Raw genomic sequence first — 19,252 nt, forward strand, 5'->3', positions numbered from 1 at the left:
TACCCAGGGGTCGCAGGGCGGTTCACAGAATAAAATCAAGATATAAAACCACAAAATACCTAATACAAAATAAAAACAACAACCCAATAGCCCCCTCAAAAACACACACACATTTTAAAAGGTCATAGGATGTAAGTCAGATCAACCAAAGGCCTGCCAACCTTACAAATCTGGGCAGATATAGACAGATTACACACTAACCCATCTGTAGAAGAAAAAAATGTTTGCCTCTGTCTGGAAGTGTATGTGAATTGAAACCCTCCCCTTGATTATGCTCACACCTTTTCCTCTCTGCACATGCCCAGGTGAAAGGAGAAAGAAGAAAGAAGTTGGGATGCTTCACCCAACTGCAGTCATCTGGCGGCTGTGGATGAACCCCCCATTGCTGAGACCACCCACAGCTGTTTTCAAATGAGCACACTACTCTAAACAGCCATGGCTACACACACACCCCTACAAAATAACAATAATATTGGGATCTATAGTTTGTTAAGGGTGCTATGAGTTGTTCACAAATGCCTATTCCGTTCACAGAGCTACAGTCCTCAGAGCCGTTTAACAATAAATCCGGCTTCACAGGGAATTTTGGGAACTGTAGCTCCATGAAGGTTTAATAAACAAAAATCTGCCCTTATTCCCTTATAGGGGACACAAGAGCCCTTATAGAGTCCTTTGTAGGTTTTCCATCGGTCGGAGAAAATAACAGAGGCCAACCAGAGAATATTGAGAAGCAAAGCAGCTAGTAAGCCTGATCTTTATTCAACTGTTGCAACAGGGTGCTCCCCTCACACACAGGAGGACGGAGGAGGACCCAGAACAAAGGTGTGCCCGCCCTTATATAGACATTTTAAATTGCCCGCCCTGGAGTCCAAGACACGCCCCCCAGAAACATCATACATCACAGAAGGGGTGTAGCTCAAGACCACCCCCCAGATATATCATACCTACATCACAGAAAGGGCAGTCCACAACAGAAATCTGAGTGCGTTGTTTATCTCCTGTCTGGCAGGTTACCTGTTAATGGTCACTTGATTGGATTACCTGGGGAGCCTGGCCAGTCTTTTGTAATGATAAATACTTAGTTCCTGAGCCAGGTCACAGGCTCATCCTATTCATACACAGACATACCCTTAAGACAGGACAAAATTAAAAAAATCCTTCCAGTAGCACCTTAAAGACCAACTAAGTTAGTTCTAGGTATGAGCTTTCGTGTGCATGCACACTTCTTCAGATACCGTGCATGCACACGAAAGCTCATACCTAGAACAAACTTAGTTGGTCTTTAAGGTGCTACTGGAAGGAATTTTTTTATTTTGTTTTGACTATGGCAGACCAACACGGCTACCTATCTGTAACTGGAACCTTAAGACAGGATTTGTGAACAAAAAAGACAATGGGGAGGCTTTTCCATTTTCCTTCGACCTTGCAGAGAAATATTTGAGGTCAATTTGGGAGGGACAAAATGGTTTCAGGACTTTTTCTGTGGGGTTTCAGACATGTGGTTTATATATGCAGTTATGAACATTTTATACACACACACACACACACACACACACACACACACAGTGCTACCTCCAGTTACATACACTTTAGGTTACAGACTCCGCTAACCCAGAAATAGTGTTTCAGGTTAAGAACTTTGCTTCAGGATAAGAACAGAAATCGTGGTCCAGCGGCGCGGTGGCAGTGGGAGGCATTAGCTAAAGTGGTGCTTCAGGTTAAGAACAGTTTCAGGTTAAGAACAGACCTCCGAAAAAAATTAAGTACTTAACCCGAGGTACCACTGTGTGTGTATGTATATATATATATATATATATATAACCTTAATTTTTTTTATTTCAAGGGGAACAGTGGTCTCCTAGCAACTGTCAGCACCATTAACAAACTACAACACCTATATTTTTTTTTGCAGGGAAGGGGAGGCATTACTGTTTATAATAGTAATCATCGTGTTTTAAATGCATATAGTAGGTGAATGCCACCCTATGTTCTATCACAAACGTGTCCCAAGTTGCCCCTTTGCCTTCCCCTTTGAGTCCCCAGTAACATTCTCTTAGTAGATGAGAGAGGCGCTCTTGGGAATCATAGGAACAGAACTACCTAAATTGTACAGTGGTACCTCGGGTTACATACGCTTCAGGTTACAGACTCCGTTAACCCGGAAATCGTGCTTCAGGTTAAGAACTTTGCTTCAGGATGAGAACAGAAATCGTGCTCTGGTGGCGCGGTGGCAGCAGGAGGCCCCATTAGCTAAAGTGGTGCTTCAGGTTAAGAAAAGTTTCAGGTTAAGAACGGACCTCCGGAACAAATTAAGTACTTAACCTGAGATACCACTGTATAGCAATTTATTCATTTATGTGACTACAGCGGCAAGAATATTACTTTCCGCAAAATGGAAAGAAATCCCAGCAAAGGAAAAAGGAATACAAAAACTTATGGAAACGGCAAAACTTACCGGAAGAATAAGAATTCAAGAAAACAAACTTTTATAAAAGAATGGAAATGGTTTATTGAATATTTACAGATAAATTGTAAACAGATAAAAACACTGGCAGGATTATTGTAATAACCTGCAGCTACATTAAGAGTACTGTACACTGGTACCTCTGGTTATGTACTTAATTCGTTCTGGAGGTCCGTTTTTAACCTGAAACTGTTCTTAACCTGAAGCACCACTTTAGCTAATGGGGCCTCCCGCTGCTGCTGCGCCGCCGTTGTGCAATTTCTGTTCTCGTTCTGAAGCAAAGTTCTTAACCCAAGGTACTATTTCTGGGTTAGCTGAGTCTGTAACCTGAAGCATCTGTAACCTGAAGCGTATGTAACCCGAGGAGCTAAACAAATAAGTTAAGTTAATTTGAATATGCAGAAGATATTTAAAATAAAAATAAATTTAAGGAATCACAGAAAGCGGGGGAAGGAAGTCAAGATTTAAAATGTCAAAATGATTGTAAAATCAGTGAAATGTATATATCTGAATAGTATAATTTTTTTTTTAAAAAAAAAAAGATTATTGGGAGAGGCGCCTTGCCTGGAACCCTGGACAGCCGCTGCCAGTCAGTGTAGACAACACTGCGCTAAATGGACCAATTTTCTGACTCTGCATATGGCATCTTCCTTTGTTAGGCTCACCCCAAACATCACCCCCCTCCGCCCCCAAAAGCCAGCAAGCTTGGGAGCTGTCCAGAATTCTTCACCAGAAACTTCCTTGCAGTTTCACGGATAATTTGGAATTTATTTATTTTCTCTCTTTTTTTTTTTAATAAATTTTTTATTAATTTCCAATTTTTAACAAACACAAAAATAACATAAAAACAAACACCAAAAAATCATAATTTCTTTACCTTATTTCCATAAACCTCTTTTCCCGGACTTCCCCATGCCTTCCCCTTTTTGCATCCTTCATTTTAACAATTGTTCAGCAACCCTTTTTAGCCAATTAAATATAAATTCATTCTCCTTTTCAATTTCACCCTAAACTAAATACAATTTACCGCTGCAATTCTACGTCTTCCTCTCCCTCAGCATTTTAGCACTCCTCAATTTTATAGTAACTCTTAAGATATATTTTAAACTTCTTCCAATCTTCTTCCACAGTCTCTTTCTCTTGGTCGCGGATTCTGCCGGTCATTTCTGCCAATCCCATAAAGTCGATCACTTTCGCCTGCCATTCCTCCAGCGTGGGTAACTCTTGTGTCTTCCAATACTTTGCTAGAAGAATCTTTGCTGCCGTAGTAGCGTACAAAAAGAAATTCTTATCCTTCTTCGGCACCAACTGGCCGACCATACCCAAGAGAAATGCCTCTGGTTTCTTGTGAAAGGTGCATTTAAGTACTGGAATTTATTTATTTTCTCTCCCTCCGCGCCTTTGCGCCTTTGCAAGGATTTTTCTCTCCCTCCGCGCCTTTGCGCCTTTGCAAAATCCACGATTGCTAGAGAGACTCTGTTTTCGTGTCTCTTTTTTTTTGCAAAGGGGGACGATAAACGGCGACGGCCACTTCCTGTTCCTTCCTCTCTCTCTCTGTCTCCTTTTCAATCGCTCCAGCAAAACCCATTTGCAAATCGGCGCTTGCAGGAGCTGTTCAGCAGAGCCGCTTCTTTTGCGCGCGTGTTGCTGCGCGCTGCGCTCTTGCAGGCGGCGCTGCGCCCGGAGGGCTTGCGGAGGTAGGAAAGTTGCTCCCCTTAAAATCATGCTTAGTCTTCTTTCTCTTTTCTCTTTTTTTCCAGTGGGGGAGGAGGAGAGACAAAAGGCGAGGTAGTGCAGCGAGGGGGGACAATAGGAAACTCCCCTCCCCGTCTTGGGTGGCTGGAAAAGCTGGATCGCAAATATTTAGATCTCTGTCTGGAACAGGGGAGGAGGTGGTGTTGTAAATAAAAAATATGCCCTTTCCCCTTATGGGGTATCCAAGAGCCCATATAGAGTCCTTACATAGGTTCCCTATTGGTAGGAGAAAATAACAGAGGTGGGAAAAGAGAAACCTTCATAATCCAGGATTATGGCAAAGGGGGCCTTTTTAAGGTTGCCAATGCAGGGTGCCAAAGCCTGATTTTGCTCTCGGACGGCGGCTGGATGCAGTGGCGTAGCGTGGGTTGTCAGCACCCGGGGCAAGGCAAGTAATTTGCGCCCCCTAACCCGTGGATTGGGTGGGACGCAGGTGGCGCTGTTGGTTAAAGCCTCAGCGCCTAGGGCTTGCCGATCGAAAGGTCGGCGGTTCGAATCCCTGCGGCGGGGTGCGCTCCCGCTGCTCGGTCCCAGCGCCTGCCAACCTAGCAGTTCGAAAGCACCTCCGGGTGCAAGTAGATAAATAGGGACCGCTTACCAGCGGGAAGGTAAACGGCGTTTCCGTGTGCGGCTCTGGCTCGCCAGAGCAGCGATGTCACGCTGGCCACGTGACCCGGAAGTGTCTCCGGACAGCGCTGGCCCCTGGCCTCTTAAGTGAGATGGGCGCACAACCCCAGAGTCTGTCAAGACTGGCCCGTACGGGCAGGGGTACCTTTACCTTTTACCTTTAACCCGTGGATTTGCGCCCCCTAACCCTAACCCCAGATGTTGCGCCTGGTGCGGCCGGGCCCCCCTGCACCCCCCCACGCTACGCCACTGGCTGGATGTGCAGAAATGTGCAAGAAAAAAGCAGGTGTGGAGCTTTTTTGCCACACAGGGACAAAGACGCCTGCAGATCAGGATGCTGTCCAAAGGCACAGCTGCAGGCTGTGTTGGAAAAGTTGGCAACCCCTCCTACCTACCCTCTTCCTCCTCCTTTTAAATGCAGGTCGATCTGAGAAATGCCCCAGGGAACGGCCAGAGTTCAGTGGCGGAGTAGCCGTCCTGCATGCAGAAGGTCCAAAATCCTTGCCATCTCCGCTGGCAATGAAATCCCGGAGAGCAGCTGCCAGTCAGTGTAGACAATACTGAGCTCAGTGAATAATAATAATAATTTATTATTTGTACCCCGCCCATCTGGCTGGGTTTCCCCAGCCACTCTGGGCAGCCTCCACAGAGACCAAAAATACACTAAAAGGTCACACATTAAAAACTTCCCTGAACAAGGCTGCCTTAAGATGTCTTCTGAATGTCAGGTAGTTGTTTATCGCTTTGACATCTGATGGGAGGGTGTTCCACAGGGAGGGCGTCACTACTGAGAAGGCCCTCTGCCTGGTTCCCTGTAGCTTTGCTTCTCGCAATGATGGAACCGCCAGAAGGCCCTCAGCACTGGACCCCAGCGCAGAACGATGGAGGTGGAGATGCTCCTTCAGGTATACTGGGCCGAGGCCGTTTAGGGCTTTCAAGGTCAACACCAACACTATGAATTGTGCTCGGAAACGTACTGGGAGCCAATGTAGACCTTTCAAGACCGGTGTTATGTGGTCTCGGCAGCCGCCCCCAGTCACCAGTCTAGCTGCTGCATTCTGGATTAGTTGCAGTTTCTGGGTCACCTTCAAAAGTAGCCCCACGTAGAGCGCATTGCAGTAGTCCAAGCAGGAGATAACCAGAGCAGGCACCACTCTGGCAAGACAGTCCGCAGTTTAGCTCCGGTACATGACAGCTTCCTGTTTCTCTGTACAAGGCAAGCGGAAGCTCCTAGGTTCGAGCCTCAATGGCCTCTCCAGTTACCGTGTGGTCCTCAGACAAAGGGCAAGATGTGGATTTAATTAATTAAATAATAGCAATAATACTGTTCTGCCTGAAACCCCCGGAGAGCTTCTGCCAATCAGTGCAGTTCTCAGTCGGATGGGCCAATGGTCCAGAACTCTGTTACAAGGCGGCACATCACTGACACGGGAACAAAACTGGAAGCTGCCTTATTCCACGTCAGAAAATCAACACTGACTGGCAGAGGCTCTCCAGGGTTTGGGGCAGCAGCTTTTCCCGTTCTTGCCCAGGGGCACCGGAAATCGCACCCGGGATAAGGCAGACGCTCCGGCCCTGAGCTACGGTGCTTCCAGGAACCAGGCAGAGGGCCTTCTCGGTGATGGCGCCCACCCTGTGGAACGCCCTCCCATCAGATGTCAAGGAAATAAGCAACTCTCTGACTTTCAGAAGACATCTGAAGGCAGCCTTGTTTAGGGATGTTTTTAATGTTTGATGTTTTATCGTGTTTTAAATATTTTTAGGGGAGCTGCCCAGAGTGGCTGGGGAAGCCCAGTTAGATGGGCAGGGTATAAATAAAGAAATAATAATAATTAATAATAATAATAATAATAATAATAATAATAATAATAATAATTTCCCCCCACAAACTTGAGTCAGCCCTAGTTTTAAAGGGCCTCTTGGGAGAAGCTTGCAGATTAGTGTGTATGAGGTATAAGGGGCAGCCTTGGGGAAAGTTTTTGGGGAGCGAGTTCCTGTGGCCCTTTCATAACTTATCCTTTGCTTCGGAGGTCATTGCAATGTCAAGTGTTGCATATTCAAAAGAGCATCTTTTGTGTCTGGGTGAATTAATGTGGGCTAACGGTCATTCCGTCAGGATGCAGGTGGCGCTGTGGGTTAAACCACAGAGCCTGGAACTTGCGGATTAGAAGGTTGGCAGTTCAAATCCCCGCGACGGGGTGAGCTCCCGTTGCTCGGTCCCTGCTCCTGCCAACCTAGCAGTTCGAAAGCACGTCAAAGTGCAAGTAGATAAATAGGTACCGCTCCGGCGGGAAGGTAAACAGCTTTTCTGTGTTCTGCTCTGGTTCTCCAGAAGCGGCTCAGTCATGCTGGCCACATGACCTGGAAGCTGTACACCGGCTCCCTCGGCCAATAAAGCGAGATGAGCACCACAACCCCAGAGTCAGCCAGGACTGGACCTAATGGTCAGGGGTCCCTTTACCTTTACCGGTCATTCCTGGAATCTATCCAGGTCAAATAGGGTTTGCTACCTCAAAAGCGCAGGAACTGGGTTGGTTTTGGGGGTGGGGGGTGAGCTGCAGGCCGATGCACAGGAAGGTAGTACATGGTCTTTGCTCCTGGAAAAGGAGAATCGCCATAGCTGTGGTGAAGCATCTCCACGATCCCCAACATCTTGAGGTAGGACTGAGAATGTTCCCTGCCTGGAACCCAGGGGAACAGGGCTTGATTAACCATTAAGCAAAATAAGGCTGTGCTCAGGGCATCAAGGGAAGGAGGCCTTCACAGAAATTTCACATTGTCGGATTTTTAGCATTAATGATCCCAAATTGCTCAGCTGAGTGTTCCATTTTCTCAGTTGAAGTGTATTAAAAGTCCCAACTGCACAGCTAGGCAACAAGGCAGGCTGGGTGCCTTTTCTCTATCCTTAAGTATAGAAGCAGATGTGTTATGTAAGACTAGTTTGGAGGATCTGATCAAAAACTTTGCAACTAGAAAAAGTAGGGGATTTTAAAAAAACATATAAACGAAGTGGAAGTATACGAAAATAAACATTGTTCTCCATTTTTCCCATTGTTTCGTTTCATTTTGGAAAATACAATTTTATTTTGTGGTTTACAGTGGTACCTCTGGTTAAGAACTTAATTCATTCTGGAGGTCCATTCTTAACCTGAAACTGTTCTTAATCTGAGGTAACACTTTAGCTAACGGGGCCTCCTGCTGCCACCACCACGCGATTTCTGTTCTCATTCTGAAGCAAAGTTCTTAATCCAAGGTACTATTTCTGGGTTAGCGGCATCTGTAACCTGGGGTACCACTGTATTATTGTTTATTCTATTGTTTCTATTTTGAATTAGATCTCTTTGGGGGCCTCTAAAGGTCTTAATCTGACCCTGCAGGAGAGCCACTGCCAGTCAGTGTGGGAAATACTGAGTTAGAGGCCTCGGTCCAGTATACCTGAAGGAGCGTCTCCACCCCCATTGTTCTGCCCGGACATGGAGGTCCAGCGCTGAGGGCCTTCTGGCGGTTCCCTCGCTGCAAGAAGCCAAGTTACAGGGAACCAGGCAGAGGGCCTTCTCGGTAGTGGCACCCGCCCTGTGGAACGCCCTCCCACCAGATGTCAAAGAGAAAAATAACTACCAGACTTTTAGAAGACATCTAAAGGCAGCCCTGTTTAGGGAAGCTTTTAATGTTTAATAGGTTATTGTATTTTAGTGTTTTGTTGGAAGCCACCCAGAGTGGCTGGGGAAGCGGGGTATAAATAATAAATAATAAATTATGATTATGATAATGATTATTATAGAGGGACCCATGGTCAAACTCACCTGTGGCACAGAGAATGAGTCCTGTTTAGGTCGCTTCTCACTCTCGTTTTCCTTTTTTAGCCTGAAAAACATATCTTTCAAAGAAAATTCCCGCCGCCGGAGAACAAATGAGTGACAGCAAAGAGGAGGCCACCGAGACGAAAACCCCCGACCTCATGGAAGCGTGTGGGCCCTTGCTGGAGGCGCCCGACGGCCTTTCCGGCTTTCACGACATGGAAGGCATCTGTGAGATCAGCCACCTCCCGGAAGGCCCGCCGAGCCTCCTCCCCGTCTTGGACGAAGGCGGCTCGGTCGAAGGGACCTCTTACATCTGCACCGAATGCGGGAAGAGCTTCTGCAGCATCTCGAGCCTCATCAGCCACCAGAAGAGGAACCACTCGGGGGAGAAGCCCTACAAGTGCTCCGACTGCGGGCGCAGCTTCCACCAGAGCTCGGACCTGGTGAAGCACGAGCGGATCCACACGGGCGAGAAGCCGTACCAGTGCTCGGTGTGCGAGAAGCGCTTCAACCAGCGCTCCTACCTGATCGTCCACGAGCGCTTCCACACGAAGGAGAAGCCCTACAAGTGCTTCCTGTGCGGCAAGAGCTTCTGCTCCAATGCCCACCTCATGACGCACCAGAGGACCCACACGGGCGAGAGGCCTTACCAGTGCCCCGACTGCGGGAAGCGCTTCAGCACCAGCTCGAACTTCGTCAACCACAAGAAGACCCATACGGAGGAGAAGCCGTTCAGCTGCTCCCTCTGCGAGAAGAGCTTCAAGCGCAGCTCGAACCTCATCCAGCACGAGAGGACCCACACAGGCGAGAGGCCCTACACCTGCTTGACGTGCGGGGAGAGCTTCGCGTCCAACTCAGGCCTGGTGAAGCACCAGAGGAGCCACACGGGCGAGAGGCCGTACAAATGCTCCTACTGCGGCAAGAGTTTCAGCCAGAGCATGATCCTCACGCAGCACGAGAGGACCCACACGGGCGAGAAGCCTTGCAAGTGCCTCATCTGCGGAAAGAGCTTCCGCTCCAGCTCCGACCTCGTCAAGCACAAGAGGACCCACACGGGCGAGAAGCCCTACAAGTGCTCACTGTGCGGAAAAAGCTTCACCACCAGCTCGGACGTGGTGAAGCACGAGCGGACCCACACGGGTGAGAAGCCCTACAAGTGCGGCACCTGCGGGAAGAGCTTCAGCCAGAGCGCACACCTCATGCAGCACCAGAGGATCCACACGGGGGAGAAGCCGTACATGTGCCTCGTCTGCGGGAGGTGCTTCACCTGCAGCGCGCACCTCGTGGTCCATAAAAGAACCCACAAAGACCGGGAGGCTTTGCAAGCCTAAACTCTTCTGGCCTTTAGGGGTTTCTTTTGGGGGGGTGTGGGGAGGGCTTCCTGCAGGATAGGGAATGGAAACGGCTTTACTCCCCATAGTTGAGCAGCAAAGATCCCATGCAAAAAAAAAAAAAAAAGAGGGGGGAATCTTAGGAGCATAGCTGTCAACTTTTTCCTTTTCTTGCAAGGAATCCTATTCGGAATAAGAGAATTTCCCTTAAAAAAGGGAAAATGTTGACAGCTATGCTTAGGAGCAAACTATGCAGTTGCTTAAGCCAGACTTTTATAAAAACAATGTGGAGCCTGTTTTTAGAGGAGTGTGTGAAGCAGAGAAACTTAGTACAGTGGTACCTCGGGTTACAGGCGCTTCAGGTTACAGGCGCTTCAGGTTACAGGCGCTTCAGGTTACAGACTCCGCTAACCCAGAAATAGTACCTCAGGTTAAGAACTTTGCTTCAAGATGAGAACAGAAATCGTGCGGCGACGGCACAAGGCCCCGCTAGCTAAAGTGGTGCTCCGGCGGGAAGGTAAACGGCATTTCCATGCACTGCTCTGGTTCGCCGGAAGCGGCTTAGTCATGCTGGCCACATGACCAGCTGTACACTGGCTCCCTCGGCCTGTAAAGCGAGATGAGCGCCGCAACCCCAGAGTTGGCCACGACTGGACCTAATGATCGGGGGTCCCTTTACCTTTACCTCGGGTTACGGACACTTCAGGTTACAGACTCCGCTAACCCAGAAATAGTACCTCGGGTTAAGAACTTTGCTTCAGGATGAGAACAGAAATCATGCCCTGGTGGCGCGGCGGCAGCAGGAGGCCCCATTAGCTAAAGTGGTGCTTCAGGTTAAGAACAGTATCAGGTTAAGAACGGACCTCTGGAACGAATTCAGTACGTAACCAGAGGTACCACTGTAACCAATTTAATTGTATTATGCATGGGGGCGGAAATTCCTGCCCAGCTAGGAAAGAAGCCATAACATTTCCACACAGGCCTGTTCCTGTACTTCGCTGAGTAGCGCAGGCGGTAACCTCAAAGTGAACCTGACCAGGTTTCTCGTCGCAGTCAGTGGACCCCCGGCCTGTTTTTAGGGCAAATGGGGCACCATCCCACCAACCTCCATCCTTGACCTGCCTTCCCACTTGCATCCAGTCCAAGGGGTGGCGCTGTCTGTCGGCTTCTTCCTCCTTGGTCTCAGTGTGGCCCTTGTAGAACTCTGTAAGAGGGGATCAAGGCCAGCGTTAGTTGGCTGTGCCTGTCGCTGGCTCTCTGGCGCCACCTACTGTCGGCCTCCCTGCCTTCCGCCCTACCAATACCAATGGAACCCAGCGACACATTCGTGCAAGGGATCAGAGCATATATTGTGCTAAGGCACTCTGGGTCATGGGATTTTGGGTGCGGAGGAGAGACCTAGCTGCAAGAGCAACTGCAGGCGGGGAAGCAGCTACAGAATCGAACCGTCGGTGCAAAAAATAAATAAATGGGTTTTTCATGCATTACTATATGTTATTTCATGGTAATAAATAGATGGTTGTTTTGTGTGCAGGCCTTCTTTATCAAGAGTCCTAACCTGTGCATCAGTACCTTGGGTCATGTGTGTTTTGCAGCATTCTGACCCAGACCCAAACTGCTTGATTCCCCAATATGAGGACCACACTTAAATTTTTGCTCATTAAAAATTCCTTTTGTGGGGAGAGGAAGTTTCATGACACTCCCCGTTTGCTCATTTCTTATACACGTGCACACACACACACACACACACATCACTGTCCTTTACCATTTTGATACCAAAAACACACAAATAAAACACACAAGAGCTTCTTTCTGAGGCAGCCAGGGGTCACCTTTAGGTAGTTTGATGTTTTCATGTCACATAGCCAATTGGATTTGGCTATGTGAAATCACAAAATGGGGACTGTGCTTTCTATATACCGACATTTGTTTTATCCCATTTTTTCGGGATTATTGGAGCTCTTGCCCAAGCATGGCACATACATGCAATTTGTAGGGTGTTTTTGTAACTCCACCTGTCGCATCGTTTAAGGTCAGCCTTCTAAAACAAGAGGCGATGGCGATCAGGCTGGAATCAGAAGTGGACCCTGAAAGCGGCTGGGGCGGCTGTTAACCAGCTTTGTGTTCTTGCTCTGCCAGTGGCAATTTCCCAGAGATGCTTTGCTGACATCACCATGCTGTGGGTGTTCCTGCTCCCCTGACAAGGGGCAGCCAATCCAGTTGAGGCAGGGAAATGCAGGTTGCAGTGATGTCACTTTATGAGGATACTGGAGAAAAAGAGGAGGAGATTGGGGACACTGGAAGCTTCCTTATGCTGATTCAGACCCTTGTTCCATCTAGCTCAGTATTGCCCGCACTGACTGGCAGCTGCTGGGTTTCAGACAGGGTTCTCTCCCAGCTCTGCCTGGAGATGCCAGAGATTAAAGCTGAGACCTTCTGCTGGGCTGTGAACTCTCCCCTGCTGTTTTTCATGCAAATGGGGGTGTCTGTTTCCAAACTTAAAAAAATATATTGTGGAGCTGGAAACACTTAAGGAAGAGGGCAAACAAAATGATTAAGGGGAGCTGGGGTTTTGTTTTTTTAAGAAAACATTTTATTTAACAAAATTTAATCAACAAAAAACCTCTATGCAGTTTACATAATATACACAATATTTTTTTAAAAAGCACAAGATGAAAAGTTAACAAGGAGTTGACATGCAATTTATCAAGGGGTAAAATTAAGTTTTAAGATAAGCAAGACATGTTGAAATTTGGACATGGGAAGCTGGCTAATTCTGAGTCAGACCAATGGTCCACATAGCTCTGTACAGTTGGTTCTAGAACCTTGGTTCTTGAACACCTTGCGAGCTGGACGTTTTGGCTCCTGAATGCCGCAAAGCCGGAAGTGAGTGCTCCAGTTTGTGAACATCATTTGGAACCTGAATGTCTGACACGGCTTCCATGGCTTCCGATTGTTCTTCTGTTAGCAGCTCTTCATAAGTTGCCCATTCACTCTTTATGTTTAATTTTTTTTTCAAAGGCTATTATCGTTGCTTTTCCCCCCTAAAAATGTTTTGGGGTACTCTCATTTTGACTCAAGAAAATCACTGGGAAAGGAAAGGAAGCCGCCGGCAGAGGTGGTAACAATGAAACTGACTAATCACCGTGCTAGATTCCAACTCCTACCTCACACATTAAACACTTGCTTCCCTCGTGACAGGAAAGGAGGCTGCCATCGGGGGTAGCAATGGAACTGACGATTCGCCGCACTGGAGAAGAAACTAATTTTTATTATTTTAGTTTCTTCTCCCGTTAGATTCACAAAATGTTTAGGGGTATGCGTACCCCTGCATCACCCCAGAAAGAAAGCATTGGGTATTATAGTGTTTTAAATAGATGGTGCAAATGTAGCCCTAATGAGCACCAGCCGCCACTACTGGCAGAGAGAAAATGGCTAGGGAGAGGTTTTTCTCCCTCATCAGCTTGGACCCCAAGGCTGAAGCTGAACAGCAGGCGATTCAGAGCAGGCGAAAGGAAAACTTGCACAATTTAAAAAATGGCATTTGCTGACACAAGCTGTGGTGATGGCCGCCAAATTGTGGATGGCTGTGAATGAAAAAGAAATCAGTGGCTGCTAGTATAGTCTGAGGCGGCGCATGAGGCTACCATCTTGCTCGCTCTGGTCACTGGGATAATAGGTGGCCATTTGGGAGCCATCTTGTGTGTGAGAGAAATCCCTATTTCCCTCACAGAAATGAGGGTTTTTCCTAACAATTCTCGACACACCGAACAAACACCACTTGCCAGGATTCTTTGGGGGAAGCCATGATAGTTAGTGTGATATGATAGTGCTTTAAATGTATGTTGCAGATGTGGCACAAGTTTTTGCCCTCTTCACATATCTAGGGGAGATGCTATCCCTCAGTCTTTTCCTCACAGAGCTTGTTTCCAAATCCCTCAAGCATCCTCATTGTCTTCTGAGCTACTTCCAATTTGTCTTCATCCTCCTTAAAAGTGTGGCAGCCAAAAGACTGACCCCAGATGAATTCTGGGTTACCGCAGAATAAACTCCTTTTTGAGTATTGTATAGGAATTATGAGGCAGATTTCTTTAAAGATGCAGGCCTTTGTCCTGTTTCCAAACGGACCATTCCACCCTGAATTTCCCCCAGCACTTCAAACTACACAAGAGCGTATTTATTCAAGTAAGGGATCATGGTTGTACATGGTTGACACAAAATTAAACATTCCAGGCATTACAGGGAGGGGGAACCTGTGGTTTTCCACTGGTTTGGTTGGACTCCAACTCCTATCAGCCCCAAGCAGCATGGCCAATGGCCAGGGATGATGGGAGTTGGAGTCCAGCACCATTTGAAAGGCCACAGGTTCACCCTGTCGGAAATCAAGCCCATATGAGGAGAAACTGGCAACTCTCCCAGGCACCCGGCTTGATCTCCTGTTGACCTCCCTGGCTGCATTCCCCAGCAAGATCCAGGCTAGGTCTCCCGGGGCTAAGATCCAAGAAGTAACTGAACGACTGCAAGGAATCATAAAACCCACTGACAAATACCCCTTCCTCTTGGTTCATGAGGGAATCAATGACACTGCAAGCAATAGCCTCCAGAAGATCAAAAGAGACTATGAGGCTCTGGGCAGGAAATTGAAGCAATTAAATGCACAAATTGTCATCTCATCTGTCCTCCCAGTTGAACGACGTGGCCCAGGGAGAGAGAGAAAAATAGTGGAAATGAACAGCTGGCTTCGCAAATGGTGTAAACAGGAACGGTTTGGATTCTTAGATCACGGACTGCAGTTTCTTGAAGATGGACTTCTGGCAAGAGATGGGCTGCACCTCACAACGGTTGGGAGGAATGTTTTTGCCAAAAATCTCAGAAACCTCATCAGGAGAGCTTTAAACTGACTAATGTGGGGGAGGAAGACAGTACTCCTGAAAGTAGGAGTCTATCAATTGATGAAGATGATCATCCAAATGTCATAGACCAAATGGAGCAAACAGTACGCAGACCTAGTGGTGGGAGGAAAAAATCCTTAAATAAGAGACACGGGGGAATGATTAATGGACTTCAATGTCTGTACACTAATGCGCAAAGCATGGGTAATAAACAAGATGAGCTTGAGCTCTTGGTACAGCAAACTAAATATGACATAATAGGCATCACTGAAACTTGGTGGGATAAGTCCCACGATTGGAATGTAATAATGGAGGGTTACAATCTATTTCAGAGAAACAGACCAGACAAGAAAGGAGGAGGAGTGGCGTTATATGTCAGGGATGTGTATACCTGTGAAGAGATCCAAGATTTAGAACCTCAAAGCCAAAGTGAGAGCATTTGGGTCAAAATTAAGGGAGAGATGAATAACAGGGACCTCATTGTGGGAGTTTACTATAGATCCCCAAGCCAAACGGAGGACATAGATGATGCCTTCCTGGAACAGATGGCCAAGCATGCAAAAGGAGGGGAGATAGTAGTAATGGGGGACTTCAATTACCCAGATATTTGCTGGATGTCAAACTCAGCCAAGAGCATAAGGTCAAACAGATTCCTCACTGGCCTTGCAGACAACTTCGTTGTCCAGAAAGTGGGAGAAGCAACAAGAGGAACAGCCATTTTAGACCTGGTCCTAACCAATGTTGATGACCTGGTTAGTGGGGTAGAAGTGGAAGGATCATTAGGCGTGAGTGATCATGCTCTTCTGAAGTTTACTATACAGCGGAAAGGAGCAGCCAAGCATACTAGGACTCAATTTCTTGACTTTAGGAAAGCCGACTTCATAAAACTTAGGGAAGTGCTGGGTGAGATCCCATGGACAGTAATATTAAAAGGAAAGGGAGTTCATGATGGCTGGGAGTTTGTTAAGAGAGAGATAGTAAAAGCACAACTTCAGGCAATACCAATGAGACGGAAACATGGAAGGTGCCTAAAGAAGCCGGGGTGGCTATCTAAAGAACTTTTAACTGAGTTAAGATTAAAAAAGGATGTGTACAAAAAATGGAAAAGGGGGGAAACCACCAAAGAGGAATTCAAACAAATAGCCATCACGTGTAGACACAAAGTCAGAAAAGCTAAAGCACAGAATGAACTCAGGCTTGCTAGAGAGGTTAAAAGCAACAAAAAAGGCTTTTATGGGTATGTTCGTAGCAAAAGGAAGAACAAAGAAACAGTGGGGTCACTCAGAGGAGAAGATGGTGAAATGCAAACAGGGAACACAGAAAGGGCTGAACTCCTCAATGCCTTCTTTGCCTCAGTCTTCTCCAATAAAGAAAACAATGCCCGACCTGAAGAATTTGGAGCAAATGATTCAGCAGAGGAAACACAGCCCAGAATAACTAAGGAGATAGTACAAGAATACTTGGCTAGTTTAGATGTATTCAAGTCTCCAGGGCCAGATGAACTGCATCCAAGAGTATTAAAAGAACTGGCAGATGTGATCTCAGAACCACTGGCAGTCATCTTTGAGAATTCCTGGAGAACAGGTGAAGTCCCAGCAGACTGGAGGAGGGCAAATGTTGTCCCTATTTTCAAAAAGGGGAAAAGAGAGGACCCAAATAATTACCGCCCAGTCAGTCTGACATCAATACCAGGGAAGATTCTGGAGCAGATCATTAAGCAAACAGTCTGTGAGCACCTAGAAAGGAATGCTGTGATCACCAATAGTCAGCATGGATTTCTGAAAAATAAGTCATGTCAGACTAACCGATCTCGTTTTTTGACAGAATTACAAGCCTGGTAGATGAAGGGAACGCAGTGGATGTAGCCTACCTTGATTTCAGCAAGGCATTTGACAAGGTGCCCCATGATATTCTTGTAAAGAAGCTGGTAAAATGCGGTCTTGACTATGCTACCACTCAGTGGATTTGTAACTGGCTGACTGACCGAACCCAAAGGGTGCTCCTCAATGGTTCCTCTTCATCCTGGAGAAGAGTGACTAGTGGGGTGCCACAGGGTTCTGTCTTGGGCCCGGTCTTATTCAACATCTTTATCAACGACTTGGATGATGGACTAAAGGGCATCCTGATCAAATTTGCAGATGACACCAAACTGGGGTGGCTAACACCCCAGAGGACAGGATCACACTTCAAAACGACCTTGACAGATTAGAGAACTGGGCCAAAACAAACAAGATGAATTTTAATAGGGAGAAATGTAAAGTATTGCACTTGGGCAAAAAAAAATGAGAGGCACAAATACAAGATGGGTGACACCTGGCTTGAGAGCAGTACATGTGAAAAGGATCTAGGAGTCTTGGTTGACCACAAACTTGACATGAGCCAACAGTGTGACGTGGCAGCTTAAAAAGCCAATGCAATTCTGGGCTGCATCAATAGGAGTATTGCATCTAGATCAAGGGAAGTAATAGTGCCACTGTATTCTGCTCTGGTCAGACCTCACCTGGAGTACTGTGTCCAGTTCTGGGCACCACAGTTCAAGAAGGACACTGACAAACTGGAACGTGTCCAGAGGAGGGCAACCAAAATGGTCAAAGGCCTGGAAACGATGCCTTATGAGGAACGGCTAAGGGAGCTGGGCATGTTTAGCCTGGAGAAGAGGAGGTTAAGGGGTGATATGATAGCCATGTTCAAATATATAAAAGGATGTCACATAGAGGAGGGAGAAAGGTTGTTTTCTGCTGCTCCAGAGAAGCGGACACGGAGCAATGGTTCCAAACTGCAAGAAAAAAGATTCCACCTAAACATTAGGAAGAACTTCCTGACAGTAAGAGCTGTTGGACAGTGGAATTTGCTGCCAAGGAGTGTGGTGGAGTCTCCTTCCTTGGAGGTCTTTAAGCAGAGGCTTGACAACCATATGTCAGGAGTGCTCTGATGGTGTTTCCTGCTTGGCAGGGGGTTGGACTCAATGGCCCTTGTGGTCTCTTCCAACTCTATGATTCTATGATTCTATGATAGGCGATCCTTCTCAGCGTGAGAAGAACACCCCCCCCTCTTTCCTGCCCCCCCCCCCCGGGCAGGGGAAAGAGATAGACAGAAACGTATTTACATGCCTTTATTTCTGTCTTTGCAGCATTACAAAAAACATGACTGCTCTCTTCAAGCTCCAGCAGTCTAGTGGCAAACACTTCCTGGACAGGAACAAACAGAAGAGCTCATATTACACTCTGAGCTAATTCCGGTGCTTGGCACTGTGAATTGACTGTCCCTCTGATTCCCACGGGCAGTCCCAACATTCCCATCATGTTTACTTTTCAAGCTAGCACTTTGCAGCTGCATTGCATCCATATTGTAACCCAGCCTTCCAAGGATAGTGCAGCCTGGGAGAGAGAGCTTCCATTTCACAAAATGTGCACCAGCCTGGATGAAAGACAAAATGCTCATAGACCTGATGCATTTGGTTAATGGGCGATCTATCCGGAAGACAATTATATTTTGAGGTGTTAGTTGATCTAGCATGGTCATTCCTTCCTGTCTCTGTTTGCTTCCCCCCTCTATCTCTTGAACAGCCTTCAATCTGTTGGAAGGAAGTGATAATGACCTTTTTTCATGTTACATTGTTTGGAGAACCTGCGGCATGGGAAGAGGTGGCTAGCTGATAAATAATCTGCACATAGCTCGCTGGGCAAGGCATGTAGGTGAACAGGCTAGTTAGCTATAAATCAGATGGTTTTTGGGCAGAGTTCTTTGAAGCTCCCACACGAACTATCTCATGCTCTCTCTGCCACCGTATCTCTGTGGGCCGAATGAGAACAAGGACCACAGATGGCCCATCTCAGGTTTTGTCTCCAACCTTGAATGGAGCCTTGAAATGTCTCTGTGTGTGACCCCAATCTGTGCTTACATTCAGAGCACGCCGATACCACTTTAAACATCCGTGGCTTTCCCCGGAAAACTCCTGGGAGCTGCAGTGAAGGCGGCAGAGAGTTGTTGGAGAACCCCTACTCCCCTCACTAAGCTCCAGTTCTCAGAGTTGCCTGAGGAGGGTGATTGACTCTTAAACCACTCTGCAAATTGCAGGTCTGCAGGGCAAGCTAAAGACATTTTGGCTCCTGAGATGAACTACAAAATGGTGTCTCCCCTCGCTGCCAGGGAAGAAGGGGTGAGTGGCGATCTCCATCAGGAACAAGAGCGGAATCAAATCAACCTTTCCTTATGGTTGAAATGGGAATCAAAGGCTATTCGGGGGGCCCCCACTATGAATCACACTAGGTGGGTGCAGATCCCAGGAGGTCCCCCAGCCATTTCCGCCCTAGGGAGGAGTCTAGCAGCACCTCCTATTCCAAGAGGCCACAGTAGAGGCAGCACTGTGGGACGGTGTGACAT

The 19,252-nt window shown here is 47.2% G+C and overlaps 1 protein-coding gene across 4 annotated transcripts in view; it reads left to right on the forward strand.

Moving 5' to 3' along the window:
- The first annotated feature begins 3,923 nt into the window (after positions 1-3,923).
- The window catches only part of LOC307208802 (uncharacterized protein), an 88,892-nt gene continuing 73,563 nt past the window's right edge, over positions 3,924-19,252 (forward strand). For 2 of the 4 annotated variants that reach the window (XR_013835238.1, XR_013835239.1), the window contains exons 1-2: positions 3,924-4,161; positions 8,710-10,323. Coding sequence is in view for 1 of the 4 variants with exons in the window: in XM_079963777.1 (XP_079819903.1) it covers positions 8,757-9,977 (1,221 nt within the window). In the remaining 3 variants the exon portion in view is untranslated. Of the gene's footprint in view, positions 4,162-8,709; positions 10,643-10,683; positions 11,462-19,252 lie in introns of those variants that run through there. The other 2 variants (XR_013835240.1, XM_079963777.1) reach the window with 2 other exon arrangements.

This window comes from Podarcis cretensis (assembly GCF_951804945.1).
Source record: "Podarcis cretensis genome assembly, chromosome: 2".
Classification (NCBI taxonomy): domain Eukaryota; kingdom Metazoa; phylum Chordata; class Lepidosauria; order Squamata; family Lacertidae; genus Podarcis; species Podarcis cretensis.